This window comes from Leptosomus discolor, chromosome 20 (assembly GCF_034619465.1).
Source record: "Leptosomus discolor isolate bLepDis1 chromosome 20, bLepDis1.hap2, whole genome shotgun sequence".
Classification (NCBI taxonomy): Eukaryota; Metazoa; Chordata; class Aves; order Leptosomiformes; family Leptosomidae; genus Leptosomus; species Leptosomus discolor.
The window spans coordinates 8,415,297-8,436,437 of NC_141410.1; the positions used below are offsets into that span (position 1 = coordinate 8,415,297).

General features: G+C 48.0%; 2 protein-coding genes across 2 annotated transcripts in view; one reads left to right on the forward strand and one right to left on the reverse strand.

The window, feature by feature from the left end:
• Positions 1-6,970: 6,970 nt before the first annotated feature.
• Positions 6,971-16,314, forward strand: SCNN1D (sodium channel epithelial 1 subunit delta). The gene is made up of 12 exons (XM_009956817.2): positions 6,971-7,287; positions 8,089-8,341; positions 9,879-10,072; positions 11,078-11,181; positions 11,599-11,762; positions 12,327-12,425; positions 13,035-13,152; positions 13,701-13,779; positions 14,385-14,442; positions 15,176-15,231; positions 15,565-15,640; positions 15,913-16,314. Exons 1-12 carry the CDS (start codon positions 6,971-6,973, stop codon positions 16,312-16,314), a joined length of 1,920 nt encoding a protein of 639 aa, XP_009955119.2.
• A 4,282-nt stretch (positions 16,315-20,596) lies between these two features.
• Positions 20,597-21,141, reverse strand: part of ACAP3 (ArfGAP with coiled-coil, ankyrin repeat and PH domains 3) — a 65,296-nt gene continuing 64,751 nt past the window's right edge. The window contains exon 26 of the mRNA XM_086476041.1: positions 20,597-20,703. Coding sequence (XP_086332167.1) covers positions 20,597-20,703 — 107 coding nt within the window. The remainder of the gene's footprint in view (positions 20,704-21,141) is intronic.

Genomic DNA, 21,141 nt, shown 5'->3' on the forward strand with positions numbered 1-21,141 from the left:
CACAGAACTTTGCCTGCCTTTGAGTGGGAGGAGGAATAGACTGGCTCATCCAGTGGCCATGAAGAAAGCACTGTGAGGGAGTTTCCACAAAACCAGAGGAGACAAGTCACGCTGATTTCAGAGAGAGGAAAACTGGGTTGGTATGCTGTCCTGTGTAATGAGAGAAAATGTGGGAAGATGGTTTGACAGAGTAACCTGGAGCATTCCAGGAGAATAAACGCCATTCATGCAGGAACGAGTGACGTGAGTAAAGCCAGATCTGCTAAAAACCGAGATTAAACTAGAGATCAACAAAGCCTGCTGAAGGCAGGAGGGTACAGGATCTGCTCCATATCCCTTCCACTGCTAGAGGAAGCGGATGCCAAAGGCTGCTTTTCTCAGCTCACAGACTGAGGAAGAGAGAAAAAAGTGGGGAGACCTCCGGAAGGCGCAGGCGAGTTGAGGAGAAGTAAATACTGAAACACTGAAGCGTGAGAGCGTGCGATGATATGAAACAAATGCAGCAAGGGAGAAAGTTAATAACTGAAAGACAGTTTGTGTGGTTAGTGGACAGCAAATTACAGTGGAGTTTACAGTGTGGTGTGGCAGCAGGGAAAGCTGCTAGAAGTGGGTGGGGGGGTTTTGATGTGTCGTTTCAGTTTGCCGATTTGTTTTAGGCCTCTCAGCGCAAGCGATTTTCGACCCACTGGGAAAGCCTTCATGAATGAGTAGCTGCAGTGTCCTCTCTTGTTCCTGTCTAAGCCAAAAAGACTGTGACTGACATGATTAGGAAAAGCACTCTGTCTGGTCAGACTCACCTCACTGCAATCCTGTGTTCTCACAAGACGTCCAGCCACTGTGGCACCTCTTGTTTTGGACATTTAAAATTCTATTGGACAAACTATTAATATTTGAGCTCTAGGGGACTAGGCAGTCACAGCAAGAGAGGCTAGCTAGAGATCATCACTAAGCTGCTCCAGTTTAATCTCCAACTCTTTCACTCAAGCCTGTAGCAACAGCAAATGGAGCAAGGGGCAGGCACGCTGGATGTTCTACATGCTGAACGTTGTCTGTGCTGTTCATCTGTTATTAGTGACTAACGACAGCCAAAATCAGTGCTAGGAGAGAGGTTTGCTCTATGGAGAGCAAAACTTTTCAGCCCTAAGAAAATATTCGAGGATAAAAAAAAATGATGGTCTGGCAGTAGAGTTCCCTAAGTGCCTGAGTCCGTTCCACAAGGAACATGAATTCACTCGGGAACTCTTTTGCCCGTGTGAAGTAGGTGAAGTCTCTTCTCTCTGCCCGCGGGATACTCTCTGCACCTCTCTCCTCAGTTACCCTGCGCCGGTGCTGATGCTGAGACAGGCGCATACACAGAGGCGTGTTTGAACAGTCCGATTTTCGTTTCGGTTTCAGCCATCTGTCAAATGGGTGAGAACTGTGTTACCATCCACGCTGGGAGTGCGCGGTCACCCCGGCTGGCGCAGAGCTGGGGTCAGCAGTGGGGTTTGGACAGTTCCTTTAATATGCAACAGCAAGGTAAAAGCTTAAATGGCAAAATTCCTGTACTTTGTTTGCCTGTACTGCCTTCATCAGCTAAACGGCACGCGATTCTATTAATCTCAACCGAGGAACAAGCTGCAGCTCAGGGAAAGGGGTTTGAAAACTCACAGTGTGGGAGGCATCCTCCTGTGGAAAGCGTAACGTGTCCAGAGGGTGTATTCAACCACGAACAGTCGCTGCGGCTGCACGGGGTATGCAATATACTTACTCCTTCCCTCCATTGCAGTACTACGAACACTAATAAACACATTCTGCCCCACGGAAAATAATTATAGCATAGCCTTTTTGCAACGCTGAAGGACTTTCTCACGAGTGTTATCTCCGTAATCTGTTTCTGTATTTTGAAAGAAACACCAACTTACTTTTCAACCAGCGAAAGAGTTCTCTTCCCTTCTCCTCCCAGTTCAGGATACAGGATGACAAATGAGCAAGTGCGAACAGAGCTGGTATCTTGCTTGAGGGACAGCGTTGTCTGCATATCCAGTTCTTCTCCATTTCCTGCAGGAAAAATTCATGGCTGGCTCAGAAGGGCTTGTTCTGATGTGCTGCCAGAGAATCTCTACACTGAGGCCTGCAGCCATAATGAAGCAACAGGATTTGTCTTGTGTGTGTTCCTTGTGCAATAATTTCATTGTCAAGGATTTATTGTTGCCATTTTCTGTTGCACAATGTAAAATGAAGAGAAAGAAGGGCGGGGGACAAATGGATGTGACAGAAGTAGGTTTTCAGCGTTCTGAGGTTTTTAATGAGAATTTAACTACTCACCTCGGCATCCATCAGTGACAAGTGGCTCTGCTGCAGCCATTCATTCAAGAGCCAATTGGATTTTTTTTAATCAAAAGTTTAATTTTTACACCCCAAAAATAACGTTTTTTTTTTCTAATTTAGAACATTCTCCAAATATTTGTTGCGCCGGTTCCTTTTAATGCCAAGAGCAAAGAGGGGCAAAACACATAAATAGCAGCTGTTTAATAGGATTTGCATCTTTTAGAATAATCATTGTAAAATTTGAGATGAGCGTTCTGCATGTTTTGTTTTTCTAAAACAAAATCCAGCACGAAGCTGCTGTTAAAAAGGACTGAAATCGGTCAAAATCAAAGAGCGTGTTTCCCCTGATCTTTGTCCTTTCTCCCTTCTTTGCGAATTCAGTTTCACAAGAAATTTCAATTGTCTTTGCAAATGACAGTGTTTCACAACTTCCAATATAATAGAAAATCCGGTTCCAGCCAATTTTACAAGGCAGGCAGGAGCTCTGCTGGTCTGAGCTGGAGCTCTAAACGTTAGCCCTATCCAGGGTATTAATGTTTTCATACAACGAGCTTCTTGCAAAACCACTGCAGAGCTGTTTTCCGACGGGGCAGATGTCAGTACTAATTACGCACGCAATCTGAGGTGATTGTGTTTTAGCAGCCCCAGAATTCTGAAACTACTTCTGCATTACTTGTGCAGACTTTTGCAAGCCTTAACTCAGCAGCGTTACAAAACCAGGGTGTTCTGGTTTGAATTGAGTGTCGTGGCCGATTTAGTCTATTCGCGTCTCAACATCTGAAGAGTTAGGTTCTTAATGTGTACGGGATAGCCCACTGCAGATGAGCAATATTCTTGGGGAAGCAGGAAGAAATCCACTGCCACGTGTGCCTTAGACTGAGTAGCTGATCATTTCAGATTACACTGAGGTATGTAATTCCTCAAGCACACCTGTGGAAACCTTAATGGCTTCAATTATTAGTGATCATGCAAGCTTCCGGAAACCACGAAAAGGCAGCAGAAAGCTGGTTCCTTGATGGGAAAGTTCAGAGCAGAAAGAACCTCACAGGATCCGTGGTTACTGCCCCAGGTATTTATAGAAATTACGGCTAAAAAGCCATTAAAAAAAAAAAAATAATAATAAAAAAAAGAACACAGCACCACCGCTCCAGCCAACGTTAACTCAAGCGTAACCTTCATGTTAACTTGTTTGGCCAGTTCATTCACTTCCTATTATTCCCTGGATCATGCTTTGAATAATTTCCATGATCTGTTTCTCAAGTCCTGCCCCCTTTGATGTCATCGATTTGATCCATATAGGCTGGACAGCTCCCGATGTATCTGCAGTGAGAAAAGGAAATCTGAAAGCTTTGGACCAAGACTTGGCTTCTGTTCAGGATAAAGCCGAAGGCTGAGCTTAGGGGCTACTCTAAAGATAGAGTTTCTGCCAAGGTACAGTGGGGTGTTTGGCGATTTGCTCCTGGCTGTTGTACTGTGCATTTCTGTGTATGTGTGTGATTGACATGTAGATATAGCTACCTCTGCACGTGGCTACCTATTTGACTACGTGATGTTCCTGTGTAAGTGTTTAGTACGAGTTGAGCACTGAGGTGCTGTGCTAATACACGAACACAGGCGGGTTTGCCGCTGCTGTGTAACTTCCACTGCCTTTCTTGTAACCTGCAGCCTCTCTCCAGGCACTTACCGCAGACAAGACGGGCAACTGGTCACTGTTGCTGTTAAATGTTTTGTTAAGTCCCTGACTGCAATTGCTCTGTTGAATAAATTAGTGGTAGGCTGATCTGGGAAGCCAGTGGAGAGAGGCTGTTCTGTTGCCTGTACGCACGTGTGTTTTGAAAGATGTCCTCTGGGGTTTGGTGTTTTTTTTTGCATTATCATATACTTTTTCATTCTAGTTATTTTAAGAATGCGGTTTCAAATGGTATGAACTAACTAGCCATAGCCTTAAAAGCCCAGTCAGAATGTCTGAAAACTGCGGGCTGTCTCTGAAAGCCATGGTTTGAATATTTAACAGGTGGGGGGTTTAGATTTGAAATTATACATGGACAAAGCGTGTTTGATAGATTTGATTCAGCATTCTCTTCTGGTAACTATTACCTTTTATTCTACTTTTTCTCATTAGAGCAAGGCTGACTAGTGAGGTTAATGCAACAGTAACAAATTAAATTTTCCTGGTTTAGTCTCACACAATTTTCATTTCTACCTTAAAATACCGTAACTATTTAAGGACTCATTTCATTTATTTCTTAACATACACTGCAGGCTTATTTTCATTTATTCATGTCTAAATAAAATGAGAATGGGAAAGAAAGAGCTGAATAAGATAAAGTTTGAACATACAATTTAGCAGAAGAGTTTAATCTGAAAACTGTGTAACTAGAGGGGTAGCAAAACTACCGTGTCTTCCTTCCTGGAGTTTGCCACAGATGGTCCTTTTTTGGCTGAAGAAGCACCCAGATGTCAGCCTTATCAGCTAGCTGATAAAATTTTCAAGCAGTGGGTCAGAGTGCCGTGGCTCTGTGTAATCTGTGTGGCAGGAACAGTTTAACTATATGTACTGCAGAAAAACATAAGTTTTTCCTTCTAGCAGAAGTGGAATTGCTCATTTCCCACTTCAATTCTTGATCACACAGGTTTTGCTTTCATTGTTCGTGCCCTTGTTTTTAATATTTCACTTTGCTTGGGCTTCCTGTACTTCTCCAGTGGCAAGTATAGCTGTGAAATTTGAAAAATCATTTGTCATGTTTAATTATAAAAACATAAAGGAGGTGCACATGCCTTTGAGCTGATTTTGTATTATTGTTAAACGGTATCTTAGAATAATACAAACGTGGTATGTATTACGGTTTTTGGTGAAAACAGCTTGTGATAAACTGGGTTTCCTCGTCAGATAATACACTCTCGTGGGCTGTTTCAAAGGTAGTCTGACATAGAGCTTTCAGAGTGCACTTGGCTGTTTGAGGATCATTCCTGATCTTTCTGACATGAATAAGTACCCAGAAGAGACTGTCTTAGCAGCTTGTAACTCTAAGATATCATTTCGTATGCAGTGTCCTCTTCCAAAGACCTTTGAAATAAAGCCATGGTTTAAACTGGAGAGGTCTAGCTGAGGATGGAGGCGCTGCAGGTCAGGGCATGAGTGCGTGTGTCGCCTGAGCTGTGGTAAGCTCAGGCTGAGCCACCGCCAAACACTTCAGGGCCCATAACTCAGCAAAGGGCCTGAGCTTTCGTTTCGTTATCGGGTAGCCCACCTGCAACAATTCTTTAGTTATCTGTGCGATCCTCGCCTTGTCTTCAAACCCTGTTACTGTATTTATAAGATTTTTGTTTGGAGTTAAGGCTGGAGCGAAGTGTTGTACTCGGTAAACTTCTCTTAATAGCATAATAGGTAGGGTGATTCACAGAGTGCTGTAATGTTGGAAACTCACATATTACAGGACTTGATGTCACATTCAGTGAGTGGAAGTATGTGAACATTAGTCCAACGTCCCAAGCTGATGCCAAAACCTAGGAAGATGTCCTTGGTCTGTGCTGGCTAAAACGTATGAGCATAAATAATGTTCACACTCTCATCAGCATAAAGTCTGAAATTACCTAGAGCAGAATAGTAGATGTTTTACTTACCGTGACAAAGGAGATGGGGATCTTGATTTCCAGTTGTGCCACACTCTTCTTGGGTGATTTTTAGTTTCCATGCTTCCTTTTCACTTGTGTCAAACAGAGAGGAGGAGAAGATTTTTAGATTCCTGGAAGAAATAATTTACGTAAGAGATAGGTGGCAAAATTTCTGTTAATGGCAGTAATTACTATTTCCAAGGTCTTCAGAAACAACCCAAAAGCTTTTTGTTTCAAGTAGTATCTGCAATGCTCTATCAACATCCTAATTTCGTTAATCCCCTCTCTGGTTTCAATTGAGGTGGTGTTTTTCTCCGCTCCCTTTCCTAAATACCTGATTCTGCTCATCTGAACTATGAAATACCTACTAGAGCCACCTCCAAGATGAAATATATTTCAGGGATGGCAGAAATTAATCCTGTTTACCTCCATTCTGCAGAATGAGAGATCATACGTCAAAAAATAAATCCTGATACTAATTTGTCCCGTTCATTCATTTGTAAATTGGATCTATCCCCATTCCTTGATGTAAGGATGAAGCCATATTGCTAGTTCTGAGACAGCCTTGTTTCAGGCCTATAGGCCAGCGTGTTTCACTACCAATATACTCATAATGATGAATCACTTACAGATCTGTACGAGTGCACAGTGACACACTGCTTCAGCATTAAATGTTGGCCCTTAGTGTTCTTAGAAAGAAGGAAACTACACACCCCTTTGACAGCAGACTTCTCAGCCGGTCGTGTGTTAGTCACTGCAACTTTGCATATCGGTACCAACAGAGAAGTCACAGTGTGAGTGTGGCAGAACGCCTGGAGTTACTCGGGCAGCCGTACGCAGGACATTCGACCTCTTTGCTGCTTCCTGGTGTCCAAACTCTGGAAGGACGGATGAGTCTCAGCTCACAGTTATTTTCAGCTTTTGATAACAACAAACTCATTAGCACCCTGTTTGAAACAGGCCATAGATTGGCCATGGTTTTGCTAACATGCTAATAATCTCTTTTTTTTTTTTTTTTTTCCTTTTTGTTGAACAGACGTAGAGGATGGAGCAGGAAGTGGCGAGAGAAGAGGAGAAGAAAGAAGGCTTGATTGAGTTTTACGACTCCTTCAAGGATATGTTTGAGTTCTTCTGTAAGAACACAACGATCCACGGCACCATCCGCCTTGTGTGCTCAGACAGCAACAGGATGAAAACGGCCTTTTGGACTCTGCTTCTGCTGGCCAGCTTCGGCATGTTGTACTGGCAATTTGCGCTCATGTTCAGCCAGTACTGGGCCTACCCTGTTGTCCTGACCATGTCAATGCATTCGGAGGCCAAGATGTTTCCAGCCATTACCATCTGCAACCTGGACCCATACAGGTAACCCGTGCTTTCCCCTCGGCTGTAGGCATGTCCTTAGTCACGAGGGTTCAGGAAGGGTCGGCAGCCTGATGACTGCAGCCTGGAGGAGGCTGAAGGTAGAGGGAGGTCTCTCTGCCTCGGAAAGGGACTATTGTTATTTCCAAACTGGTTTCAAGATAAGATCTTGTAGGAATTGTGCAACAGCTTGTAGCAGTTAATTTCATGCACTGAGTCAGGATAGAGGGAACTCTACCTTGTGACTTGGTCCAAGCTGCTAACTGATTTTGTGCTCTGATAAAAACAGTCTTTCCCTGAAAAACGTGGCTACTGTGTGTATTCCTTCCTAACAGCTGATTCTGCGTGGGTTCTCGTACCATTGAGGAAACGGTATAACTTCTGTGGAAGTTCGTGTGGCTCTGCTTGTCAAAGAGGGCTCGCATAGTGCTGGCAGCTTACGGAAAAGTTTCAAATTGCACAGTAAAGGAATCATGTCGTTTCCTCAGAATAAGTCCGTAATTGGCTGACAGGAAGGCCAGTTTGTGCAGCTGATGCTGCACAGCCACAAGTTCTGAGGTTTTCAGTGGAGGATCCAGCAACTGGACATCCAGTTACTGGAGCTCCTAATAAATTGATTTACTGAAGTTCGGTATACTAAGCACAGGCACCATAGCTGCTGGCTGTTCTCACACAGACATCAAGGTCTGCAGAGACCAGGAGAATAACCTTTCCGTGGATACTGTGAGGGGACACAAAATAAAGCGCTTTCGTCTGACAGAAATGGGGGTATTCACAAACAGCGGAGATTTCTCTCCCTTGCAGATTTGAGCTGGTTAGCGAACATTTGGTTCAACTGGATCGCATGGCAGAGGAATCCATTGCCTTTTTGTACGGCATCAACACATCAGCCAGCTTATTCCACACGAATGAGAAAAACATCCACGTGAAAGACTTGCCAAGCGTAGGCAACCTCAGCAGGTCTAGCTTCAAGCTGAGCCAAAACTTCTCACTCTTGAGAATGCCTGACCACAATAACAGGTCAGGGAAGAAGCATTCCAGCGTGGGCTTCAAGCTGGTAAGTGCATGTCCTCTTTGAGGTTTTAACCTGGCTACAGCCACCAGCAGCAACAACTGGCTGCTCCCTCGGGGACCGGGGCAGAGGGGGAGCCTGCCGGCGGGGCAGGATGGGGGCCCGTCCCGCAGTACCTGAGCAAGCGAGCAGGGAAAGCTCACGGACGGCAGCCGGGTTCAAGCAAGAGTTCAGCTCATCAGGCAAGTTCGTGGCGACGAGGCAGGTTTAGGGTTAGCCCACTGGCTCAGCAGGGCCCGTGGTCAGGCAGGAGCGCAGCAGCAGCCTGGCTGGAAAGCCACAGCCCTGCACCACAGCCCAAAGAGGGGCTGAAACCTCCAGGCTGAGCTTAAATACATCCTCGCCCAGAGGCAGAGGGTGTGGGTGGAAGCCCCAGGTGAGGCTGTTCAGTGCTGTGTAATGACAGCTGGGAGGATGTTTCAGGAGAGCCCATCCCTGCCCCCAACAGTTTGTGCTGATTGCTAGGATTCCTGCGAGGTGAAACAGCAACACCAACCACCTTACGCAGCCCACCCACTTGTAAAGCCCTTCTGGCAGGGACAAATTCCGTAGGGAATGGTAGCAGCAGGCTATGGGAATCATTGTGCCCCTTTCTAAAAATATACAAAACATCTAGACTGAGCAGGTGAGCCTAGAAATAGCAGAGAAACAACATGCGAGGATCCCCTCCGTGTCTAAATGCCGTGGTACTGGGGGCACTAGAAGCGTTGCAGATAAAATGAAAGACGGCAATAATAAATCGAGAGGATGAATACAGTAAATGTGTGTCTGTGACTTGGGGGAAGAACGCAAATGCTTCAGGTTTTTCCTATCAAAAGCAGGGTTAGCGTAGATCTAAGAGGAGAAGCTATGAGAGAGAGAGGTTGATGTGGCTTGAAGGGCCAGCAATTTTTGCCTGATTATTATCGTCCTGCCCTCTCCTTCACCAGGCACACTTTCACCAGAACCTGTGGGTGTTCACCCATCTAAGGCCTGAGTAAGAACAAACCAAGCATCTCAGGACTTGGTTCATGATTCATGGGTTGTAGAGTATTCCCACCAGCCCTGTCCCTCTGTGCTGTTTCTGGCTGGGGCAGAATTTTCTCACTTTTACCGTTCTGATTCTCTTCCCCATCCCACCGGGGCAGGGGCAGGGGGGGAGGTGAGCAAGCAGCTGCGTGGTGCTTAGTTGTTGGCTGGGGTTAAACCACGATACGTTCCTTCCTCCAAGGTAGTTGAGTTTTGGTGTCTGCTCTCTTCTGCCCCTTTTCCCCTGCACTCCTTCCCCTGAGATGAGGTAGCACACCTAGTTCAGCTTCAGGGCGAGAAGGTTCGTAGCACATAACGAGGTGACCTCCACAGGACCCTTCCAAGCTCAGCTGTTCTGTGATTCTCTGATAACTAAAATGATCAGAAACTTCACTTTCTGAAAAAATCAGAGGTTCCCCTTGTCCCTGTATCCAGTATTGCCTTTGCCCCCTCATCTCTGTTACCCTCAGGCTGTCATGTCCTGGCTGTGCTGAACGGCTCCCTCTCCTTCCAGTGCAATGCCACGGGTGGGAATTGCTTCTACAAGACCTATTCCTCTGGGATGGATGCGATTCTTGAGTGGTACAGGTTTCACTACATGAATATCATGTCCCAGCTCCCGGTTATAATCAACATTTCCGATCACGAGGAGCAAATAGAAGATATGGTCTACTCCTGTCAGTATGATGGGGAGCGCTGCAGACCCAGGTATGTTCCTTCTTGGGGGCGCTCGTTGCGATTTTCAGCAGAACTCAAGGGCTTCGCAGATTGAAACTGAGCCTACACCTTCAGGCAGAGCACCTCATGGCATACTGCCCTGACTGAGAGAGAGCCTGCTGCAAATACCGACGGCAAAGGTGCGCCTTCTTTTTTCCTGCGTGCCTGCCATCTCCCCTGGTGGAAGCTCTTCCCAGTACAACTGACACCCAAGGCCATGCCGTGCCTCAGGAACACATGAGCCATTTGCTGGCTTAGCCGTTTTCAAGCTGATGACTTGAGCAAAGTTAGCAGCAAAGCGCTCATCTAGGACACAGAAGAAGCAGAGGGCAAATTTGGTTGTCTAGGCACTTTCAGCAAAGAGGAGAGGGGTCTGCAAAGTTTGCAGTAGATCATTTTATGAGATAAGGTCCTGGTTTATATTTCCTGGAGGCAATTGACTCAGATTCCTCTGCACTTAGCGTTTCTGATGCTTTCCTGTAATGCATCTCCATCTGTGTACTGTGAGCATTGCCACCTCTGTACCTGTGCCCACCCAACTCTTCTTAAGAATGCCTACAAACTGGGGGAAGGTGGAGGCTGACTTGCCCAGGGAAGTTCAGCATGATGCTAATAAGCGGTATAAATTTTAAAACAATGAAAGAGGATCTATTTCTCCTATCGATTAGAGCACAGAAGTGGTGTTTCTCCTCTTGATTAGAGCACAGAACTTCAACCTGGTTGTTGGAAGAGGCAGGGAGAAATTTAGTCTACTTGGTGGAAGGCAAAGCAAGTCAGAATTTGAGGTCTGAATTTGACTCCTGGTTTTGCTACTCTGGCTGTAACCTTGGGTGAGCAGCAAATCCCTTTCTTCCTTCTCTCCAGTGAGTAACTCTCTCCCATAGGCATCCTGTACATACAAACACACACACACACCCCCACACACACATCCTACACAGAAGTCAAGGTATTGCTACGCTCGTAATTAAAAGCCATCAAAATCTCTCTTGATTTCAGTGACTATGTTCACTTTCACCACCCGGTCTTTGGAAGCTGCTATACTTTTAACAGCAAGGGAACAGACTCTTTTTGGACAGCTACAAAACCAGGAATTCCTTATGGTACGTTATTTGGGAAAGGGTGGGAAGAAGAGCTAAAGTTGCTATAATTTGGCTGTGGATTAAGTATGTCTTCTGCACATGACTTACTGACATAGAGCTCTCCTTTCTAGTCTGGTGGCACAGAGTATGTGTTGTATTTGCTTGCTTCACTAGCCACATGTGTGTGATAGCCCTATCAGCCATATCTTGTAACTTATAGCAAGGAGAATATTAGTTCTCAAGCAGAATATTGTTACAGTCTTGGAACAGGCTGGTGCAATTGCTACCTGGCCGCTCAGCAGGTCTGTGAGGAAAAAGAATGTCTCTTCCGTGAGCTAAGGCAGACCTTTGATCGGTGCTGAGAATTCAAGGTGACGTGGCGTTCCTGTTTCGGCCCCAAAGAAGTTGTTAAATGCTTCCCTTTTCTTTGGTTTGCAGGGCTTTCCCTCATCCTGAGAGCAGAGCAGAAGGATCACATCCCACTCTTGTCTACGGTAGCGGGTGTGAAAGTGATGATACACAACCACAATCAGACACCGTTCCTTGAGCACGAAGGCTTTGACATCAGACCAGGCATTGCAACCACGATCGGCATTCAGCAGGTCAGCCGCTTGCTCACGGGCGTTGTTTCTTCTCCTTCTGCTCGCAGGAAGTTGTGAGGAGCTGAACGCTGTCACTGACTCGTACAACGGACTTGCAGGACCCTTGTGTTCCCTTCTTGACTGCCTGTGTGTACCTGTGCAAGCCCCTTTTCCCTCTTCACCGGGCTCAGGTTCCCCAAAATTATCCCAAGCGTGCAAGTGGCCTTTTGGCCCTCAATACCTTGGGGCCTGATTAGGTTTACACTGAGACTCTTACGCCTCTTACACCTCATTCTGGCTCTACCCGGGGGGCTGCATGTGTATAGGAGGATGAGAACAAACATCCAGAAGTGATTTAGTTATTTTGACATGATGAGTTCCTGCTTGTCAGCTGAAGCAGAGTGCACTCTCCTGCCTTTGCCCCGTGACTCTGTACGTTTTATTGGCAAGGTGTAGCTCGGCTGCTCACACAGTTTGCAACACCTCCAGTCCTTTGTACGATGCTCCGTCCAGTGAAGTTCAGATGGTGGTGGCTAGGTCCAATTAAAGCTCCTAATCACTCAGGCCTCTCTTCCGTGTCCACAGGATGAGGTGAATCGCCTGGGTGGCAATTATGGGAAATGCACGACTAACGGCAACGATGTGAATGTTAAACTCCTGTACAACAACTCCTACACCCTGCAGGTACTGCCAGAGTGGCTGGCTGAGGCCCCAGCTTATTCGAAGTGGATGAAGCGCAAACAAGTCATACCTTACTCTCCAGAGAGCTTTTACAGATCAGCAGGTCCATTGCTGGAGAGAACAGCGAGATTCACACCCCTCCGACAATAAGCTCACAGACAGCGTGTTGGAATGTGTTTTACTGAGCGTGGGATGCTCAGTCCCGGATCCTGGGGCTCTTCCCTCCTTGTAACACAAGAGAGGTCAGGCAGCGAGCCGGTCAGGGCTGCTGGACGGTTCTAGCAGGACGTTCGTGGGCCATCAGGTCTTTGTATGTGTCAGTAGTTGCTCCTGGCCCTGGAGGTTTGGGCTGTTTAACTGAGATGTTGCTGGGCCTAATGAAGAAGGGAGCTGGGGAAAATTCTGTCTGAGTTCAATACTGTTTTCAGGGGTAAAGACAAGAAAGAAACGGTGAAAACCTTTTGGGTCATTATGCTGTAGTAACGGCTGGTGTCTTTCTGCAGTAACAAAATCCGTAGGCTGTCTCCTAGCGGCTGCATGCTACAGCCTGAAGATTTGGGCGCTTGAGGATTTCTGGCTTAGCCAATCTTTTATGCCTTCTTTATTTTCCAGGCTTGTTTGCATTCCTGCTTTCAGCACATCATGGTTCGAAAATGTGGCTGTGGCTATTACTACTACCCCCTGCCTCCCGGCGCTGAATACTGTGACTACAACAAGCAGCCTGCGTGGGGTAAGGGCAAAAAAAACCCGCTGCCTTGTCCTTGTTGGAGGGGAACACCTTCCTACCATAGTCGCTGGCTGCATGACTCCTCAGATCGCTGCCCTTCCGCTTCGTGCCAATTTCCTGCTTGGACTCTTTCCTCGCATCGCTGAATCCAGACACCTTTCTGGGTAGTTGCACGGATATCAAGTTAGTGCCTAAAAAAGCTCGATGCTCTCAAGCATCCCATTATTAAGGACGTTAATAGAGGGTCAAGCTCTTCCGTGTTGCCAGCACCGGTGGCTGTGCTGGTGTAAGGCTTTGAACGGCTTCTCTTGGTTCTCTGGCTGGCCTGTCCTCAGCAGATCCTTACGGGGAAGGCACCTGCGCTGCACCCAGGCGGTTAGCTCGGCCGGCTGGAACCACTCCAAAGCGAGAAGGAGGCAAAACCAGGTCTCTCGGAGTGCTGTGTGCTTGGGGAGGCCGAGTGAGGGCAGAGGTTTTGGTAGCCTTCCATTTGGTAGCCTTCCGTTTCCCGCAGAAGAGTCTGAGTGTGTCCCTCCCGTTTCTCTCACCAGGTCACTGCTTTTACCAGCTGTACAACAGGCTCCGAAATCATCACCTGAATTGCTTTGACCAATGTCCCAAGCCTTGCCGGTAGGTTGCAAAAGTAGAGCGAAGTAAATGCCAGCTTGCGGAGGAAAAATGTGGGCAGCTTAGTGAAAAATGTATGGCCACCTGAATTTTAGCATTTTCTGAACCAGAGATTTCGGTTTGACATTTGAACCCCAGTGCTGAGAAAGGGGAAGGATGACAGCGTTAGGCAAATTAAGTAAGAACTTTGTGTGTGAATGATGAGAGGGGAAACTGTTTTAATCACACTGAAATGTTTTACTAAGCCCAGACCAAACCGTTTGTGTCATTTTTTGATCGATATCACTTTCCTTGGTTGACCTTTTCTATTGTAGGTCAGTTTCAAAACAGAAAGACATTGTTTTAAAGCAAAATAGAAAATATTTTGGTTATGAAGGCATCACAGGATTTTGAAACCATTCTAGTTTTCCTCCTGACCCGAACAGGTTTTCGGGCAACCTCTGGTTTTATTTTCTAAGCCGTCTTGCAAAGCTTTTTGCAAGGTTCTCGAGAGCTGCCCCCAGAACTTCAGCTCTGGGGAGGTCGTTAGCTTTGTTAAACGCCTTCGTGTATTCACTTTTAAATACTGAGAGTCACAGTGATCATAATCTCCGTTTTTATCTTACCAGGGAATCGCTGTACAAGGTGTCTGCTGGGACAGCTAAGTGGCCATCCGTGAAGTCTCAGGTACTCCACACAGACAACTGCTGTGTTTAGAGGGGATGCTGTAGTTCCTGCGGCTGTTGGAACAGCAAAGTTGAGCTCAGGCAGCAGAAAGGCAAGCGGCAAATAAAGCAAACCGGTCCCAAACCTGGGCCCAAGGGATTGGCCCTGCAGTGAAGGTGCTAGAGAGGTCCATCCAGTTCCAGTTCTAACCCAACCCTCCCTGTGACCTTCAGCAATTCACCTCGCTGCCTTAGTTCCCACCTACGCAATGGTGTCAATGACTTTCTCCTTCCAGTGGGTGTTGTGGCGTAGCAGCTCGCTCATTACCGTTTGTGAGGGGCTGCAGTGGGAACTCTGTGGGTCAGCAGGTGACCTCTTGCCGTTTCTCGTGTGCTGATGCTAAATGTGCGTTCAGGCTGTACGACCAGGTAATTCCTTTGCGTGCAATAGGTGATAATGTAGGTGTAAATCCAACCAATGCAGTCTAAAAGAGGAAATTATTTTAAGGAGGTTGCCACTAAAGGCAGAATTTAAGAACCAGAATACCATACTCACCTAAAACATCCTTGCTGTTCTGCCAAATACAGCTGCTACTTGATAGTTATCACTGTATGTTATAAACCAATCAATTACATCCTTTTTTATTATCCACAGTAGCTATTTTATTGCTTATGAAATCTGCATTTAGAAAATACTAAACATACAAAACCTCAGAAGACGGGATTGCCAATAACATGCGTATGCTCTGCTGCAGGACTGGGTCCGCCAGGCTCTAAGGCATCAGAATGGATATAACTCCACCAGCAACAGGTCAGTCGCTGGGAGAAGGGACTCCTGTTAGGAGTGGGGATTGACTCTTCATCCCTGCAGAATTTGTAGGTGTTAGGACACAGAGGAAAGAGAGGACAAGAGAAAAAAGCACAGGGTCGTCCAATAAATGTCCCATCGTTCCTCACGACACCGTAAGTCGCTTCTGTAACGTTTTTCCAAGCTCGTGTTAAGCACTCTCAGGAAGAAAGAAAGCTTGAGTCAGCGGTGAAACCTACTGCCGAGCGCTCGGCGTGTAAAATCAAGGCCGGGGCGCCTTGGTGAACGATGTGTGAACACCCCACCATTGCTAACTGCTGCCTTTCTCCAACGCAGGAAGGACATTGCCAAGGTGACGATCTTCTACCAGCAACTGAACTACCAGTCCGTGAACGAGTCTCCTTTACTCTCGGTAGGCTGCACTACGCCAGCTCAAACCTTGTTGCCCGCCGTTAGTTGCAGTGCGCTGCGTGCGGTTGGAGGGAGGATTATTCACAGCCCCCGAGATGGGGTGGGGTTATTCTTCTTAAGGAAGAGACTTGAAAAAGTCACATTTTGCACAGTCACACAAAATTGCTCCCCAAATGGCAAGCAGCAAACTGACCTGCTGGCAACATGCAATAACTGGACGTTCCCAGAGCTCTGCTGTGTTTGATAAACACGACCCTTTGGTTCTTTCCACAGGAGAATCTGCTGCTGTCCAGCATGGGAAGCCAATGGAGTCTCTGGTTTGGATCCTCGGTGTTGTCTGTAGTTGAAATGTTTGAGCTGCTTATAGATACAGTGGTCTTGTCTCTCCTCTTCTGCTACCAGAGGTTCAGGTCAAAGAAGACGTTGAAAGTAGCTCGCACTCCCACCATCCCCAGCGTGAGCTTGACCCTAGAAAACTACCGAGTTGTGCAAGAAGAAGCTGGGAAAGGTGATGATTCTGCTCGTGCTCCCCCTTCTGGAGTGACTATTGCCGTGGACCACAGGGACCTGCAGCTCCACCCGCTCTCCAGCAAGGTGGAACTGCCAGAGCTGTGCCCGGACGTGGTGCTCAATGGACTGAGGTACACGAAGGACGGCTCTTTGGAGGGGAACTGAGCAGCTGAGGGTGTCCTTGTGCGCACGGGGAGCTGGGAGACTTGAACCTCCCCTAATGCTCAGGTGGCAAAGAGGAACGTTCTGGATGTGCTGTCTGTGAGCGCTGGAACACCCCACTGGTGGGCTTGACCCGCCTCCTCCAGCCGGTACAAGTTCATCATCAAACCCTCCGTGTGTCGCAGATTCAGGCATCGTGCAATGTTCTTCTGCTCCTCACGAGGATCTGGGGAGGGGAGGACGGCGCCTCCGCTCTCGGGGACAGTCGTCGAGTCCTCCTAAAAGCCCCTTCAAAGCTTCTGACTTCTAAACCCTTGTGAGGAAACCCACCTGTGGCTTCAGAGGGGCCCGTCTACATTTCACAGATGTCCTCGAGAGGGAAGTCAGCCTGGCTGCCAGTGGAAAGGTCTCCAGTGGAGGCTGAGGAGCGTGTGCTCCCGTCAGTCGGCGTTGTCCTGGGGATAGCAGAGCCCGTAACCACACGAGGTGGCTCTGATTACGCTTTGCTTCCGAGGCACCGCTCTGTCCTTCACCTGTTGCATTTTGAGGACAACGCACAGGATGCTGCTGCTGAGGTGCTTTCGGACCTAACCCAGATTGTTTCAAGGAAGTCTTGCTATCTTAGAGGAAAGGAAAGAGAAGAAATGGGGTTGAACACCTTTCTACGTCACGGACAAAGCATCTGAGTGATTTAGAAGATGAAGACAATGCTGCGGTTTTGTTGCAGTCCATTTATATGCAGAGATGTTTTAATGTTAATATTTGACAGTAACTTATGTGTACATAAAAATCACACTTTATTTTTGATGATGACGTTTGCACAGGAGCATTTTACTCTGTTACAGTCTTGTTTATGACTTTCTGTAGAAAACAAGCATTAACGAGAAATCAATGAGCTTTGTTTTGTAAATTTTTTAAATAATAAAATGCTCTGGATACAGACTGTGACTAAGGGTTTGGTTTGACTTTGTTTTGCCTTCAACTGATATCTGGGTTTGTTACTGCCTGATCATTACTCCTAAGTGTTGGAAAAATCCTTTTCAGAGTATCCAACCCTTCCTTGCAGAAGCCTAAATGCACAGGGCCACATCATGAAAAGAGTTCTGGTTCCACACATGGAGGTGGGACCCTCGTAGCCTTCAGTTTGCTGCTGACATCATTGGAAGCCGAGCACAAAGATGCTTTTGAAAGTCTCACTTTTTTTTTTGCTTGATTTTTTTTTTTTTTTTTTCATTCCCGAGGAGAATCTCCAGAGCTGTAGACCAAACCCAGATGGATTGGGCTGCAATGCACCAGCCAGGTGACAATGAAGAGGTCTCCGTTGCAGTGGGTGTCTCAACCTTTTCTCTGGGACGTCCGCACTGGGAAGCAGAGCTGCTCTGCTGACGGGCAAGAGAGATTTTATGCAAGTCCAAGCGCCCCTGCTGAGAAAGGACACCGTGCAGGAGAAAAGAGAGGACAAGAAAGAGAGGAGAGGAGTTAGACTTGTAGGCAGAAGGTCTGGGCATGCCCTGGGAATGCAAAACTCAAGTGGACGCCGTGGAGTCCCTACCGAACGATGAGGATGCCCCAGGGAGACGCGCACCTCTGTGCGTGCACACGCGTGCACCTTGCTCTCAGCACAAAGCCCCGCTCAGAACTCCCAGGCTTGTCACCACGGGGACTCAAGGGGGAGGCTAAAAGTTGGTGAAATGTTGGCTAAAAGGAAATTACTGGTCCCAGTGCACAAAAAAAAAACCAAACCCACTGCAGAATTCTGTCTCATGTAACGCAGTTTCCAGGAGGAGCCCGTTTTGGCACAGAGGGCTGCAGGAGCAAGCACCAAGCGGCGACGTCTTGTCCCGTGGTCGGATTTGGCACCAGAGGGACGTGGCAAGGCCGGACGGGGGTCTGTTAGCGGGCTCGTGTGCTTCGATGTGTACCTGTGAGGGCCCAGCAGAGCGAGGGGCGTTGGGAGGCAGGGGGAGGATGCCTTGGCAGCGCGGTTTGTGTGCGAGTGGGCAGGGGAGGCCCGTGGGTGGCGCGGAGACGTGAGACTGGAAGAGCAGAAGGGTGTGGGGTTCACTGGGGGAAAGTTGCTTCACACCCGCCTGTGGCCACCTTCAGTGGAATAAAAGAGGGGTTTCTCAGCTAGTGGAAGCGTAAGGGGTGTCCAGTTTGAAGGCAGCTTAGAGCAATCGCCTCTGAGAGTGTGGACTGATTTCCAGCTTAGCGGCTACCCCTTTGTTACAGAACGTGCCCGCAGCGCGCTGCAGCTGAGAAATCAGCCGCACAGCTTCTTCATTCGGGTCGTACCTTCGCGCCTGTCATCTCACCACTGAAATGTCTGTCCTGTTTGGAGCTCCTTCTGCGCGAGCCGCGCGTTTCCAGCGTGGGGCAGAAATTGAGGCGCAAACGGGACTCACGGTTACGCTCACGATGGCACAGCAATGCCACGGAAAGGTACAAATCCAGAGTCCCGGCTCCTGACTCTACCCACCAGGCTGTTGTTCTTCCCCGACAGAAAGCGTCTGCGACGGCTGTCCCTCTCACAGCAGCTAGAGCCGAGCAGCAGCGTGCCAAGCTCTGCTGCAAAGGGGCCCAGAGAGCCGCCAGCCGTCCGAGAAGCAGCTGCTCTCCTGCCAGCCCTGAGGCGGTGCCCAGCCAGGAGCAGGGGAGCTCAGCACCTTCACCCAGCGCACGTCCCGCTGCGCAGCTCCTGCTCGCCTGGGGGCAGCTCTCCCTGGGTCGCCGTGTCTGCGGCAGCTTGTGAAAGCTGCCTTCCACTGCCCGGTTAGGGAGGTGTTTGGGGGCTCGTCTCGTAGGAGAAACGCCTTGCCAGGAGGGCTGAGGTGTCTGTTAAGCCGCCACATTGCTGGCGTGTTTCATTAATAGCATTAATGAAATTAGAGCGAGTCTTAATCAGATAAAACAGGCTGCCGATAAGAGTCGGAACCCTGCGTCCCTTTGGAGAAACGTTCATTTAGCTTCCGCTTTTCAAGCCATAAACCTGCGCCAGATACATTTCATATTTGAAACCTTCTCAGACTAAAGTGCTTCTCTGGCTTGTGAAGACCTAGAATCAGAAAGAACGAGGAAATGGGTGTGAATTTTTTTTTTGAAAAAAGAGATTCCTGTCTTTATTCTCAGTTCATAGCTACTGTTTGCCTGTGAGATTTTTTTCACTCCCACCTTTTCAGAAAAATACATTTCTTCGGCCATAAGATATATTACATTTCAGCATGTTTATATATATCATTCTGACAATGCACTTTGTTATGTCATGGTGCCTATACCTGTATAGAACACACACAACCTTTTATTCTTTCGGTGACTACAACATACAACAATAAAAATGACAAAAATAATACTGAAAGCCTAACAGGAGAGTACAACTCTCCGAACAGCGAGATGCACAACTAGCAGGAGACAGAGACCCCCCCCGAGGGAAAGAGCTGGATTCTGTTTTCAGTATTCCTCCCAAATTCTCCATGGAATCGGTATTCTATTTCCTGGACCGTGTTAAACCAAACGCCTCAACGCACTCAGTGGCCGAGGTATCTTAAGAGGTGGGTGACACAGCAAAACGTTTTTGCCAAAGGCTTTGCAGCGGACTGGTTGGGACTGGGACCCCTACGGCTCAGTGGCAGCCTGGTGCCGTGGGCTGGGTGGCCTTTCTCCTTTGAGCGGCTGGAGGTCTGCGTGCGGAGGGCCCCGTGCCACGGGGAAGTGCATCCCAGGCGGCCAGAGCTGAGCAGTCTGGCTCCAGTGACACCGTAACTAAAAGCCGGTGACGTTCACTCTTCCTCAGCCTTCGGAGTGCATCGGGCTTGTCTCCTCCTGGCAGACCCGATGGTCGGCACCGCTCACCTGTCCTTCGCTCTAGGGGCGGGCAGCGTGGCAGCACCCTCAAGGTTAGTGTTTGCATATACCCAGGAAGGGGAGGTTTTCCCAGAAATAGCGATGTAGAAAGGGCGTTGAGAGCTGGAAGATCAGCTTAACTCATTTTGAACCGCATTCAGGTACCGCAGGGCGTGGGACCTGAGCCTACAGTCTGAACATGTATTGCGGAATTACCCCTGGAAAGTCTGTCATCTTCCTGGTCAGGGCACACCAGCAGAGACCAGGGAAAACACAGGTTTCCAGGAGAAGCGTGGCTGAACAGGGAAGATCTTTCTCCAGCAGCTGAGCTCAGTTTGCCTCCCGCACCAGCCGAGACGTCCCCGCTGGTCTGTGCTCGTGGGGTTCAGCAGCTCAGAGCTCGACCTCCCAGCAGAAGGGCTTGGCAGAGGGAAGGAGGGGGGTTCTATCTGCAGGAGTGGCTGAAATGGAGGCTCCTCCTTTTGAGTTTCTCGGGGTTGTTCGAAGCCATGTGAGAGAACTCGCGGAAGATGTCCAGGTAGGTAGCGTCTCCTGCAAAAACACACAGGAAGAGGCGTTAATCCCCGATAGCTTTGCTTTGCCTTGCTTTGATACTTCCCACCCACGGAGATCCTGGTGCCATCAGGCCATTCTCACTCGGAATCACGACTTTCATCTGGATGTGAGCGGGAGCTGTACATGGGATAGAGAGGCAGAGCCCAGCTCTTGAGCCTTGCACTGCCCCAGAGGGTTCTGGTTTGGCTTTCCACTCGCTGTTAATAAGAACAAGCTTAATCAGGAGCTTGCGTATGTCAAGACTCTTGCTTCATGATCAGATTTGTGATAATTTCTCCCTTTTAATATTACTGGTACTTTTTTCCAAAGCCCAGAAAGAGACAGTAGAGAGACTTTTAAGACTTGAAGGAGAGCTGGTCTGGAAGCTGAGTGCTCCGAAACGCCAAGGTCTTCCGTTGTGCCACTTGTGCAACA

What these genes read in the sequence shown, in the direction of transcription:
- SCNN1D (XM_009956817.2), top strand. Translation starts at nt 6,971, where the DNA reads ATGGAGCAGGAAGTGGCGAGAGAAGAGGAGAAGAAAGAAGGCTTGATT. An exon ending in CCACGATCGGCATTCAGCAG is followed by an intron (nt 11,763 to 12,326) that starts GTCAGCCGCTTG and finishes CCGTGTCCACAG; the next exon opens with GATGAGGTGAATCGCCTGGG. An exon ending in TATAACTCCACCAGCAACAG is followed by an intron (nt 15,232 to 15,564) that starts GTCAGTCGCTGG and finishes TCTCCAACGCAG; the next exon opens with GAAGGACATTGCCAAGGTGA.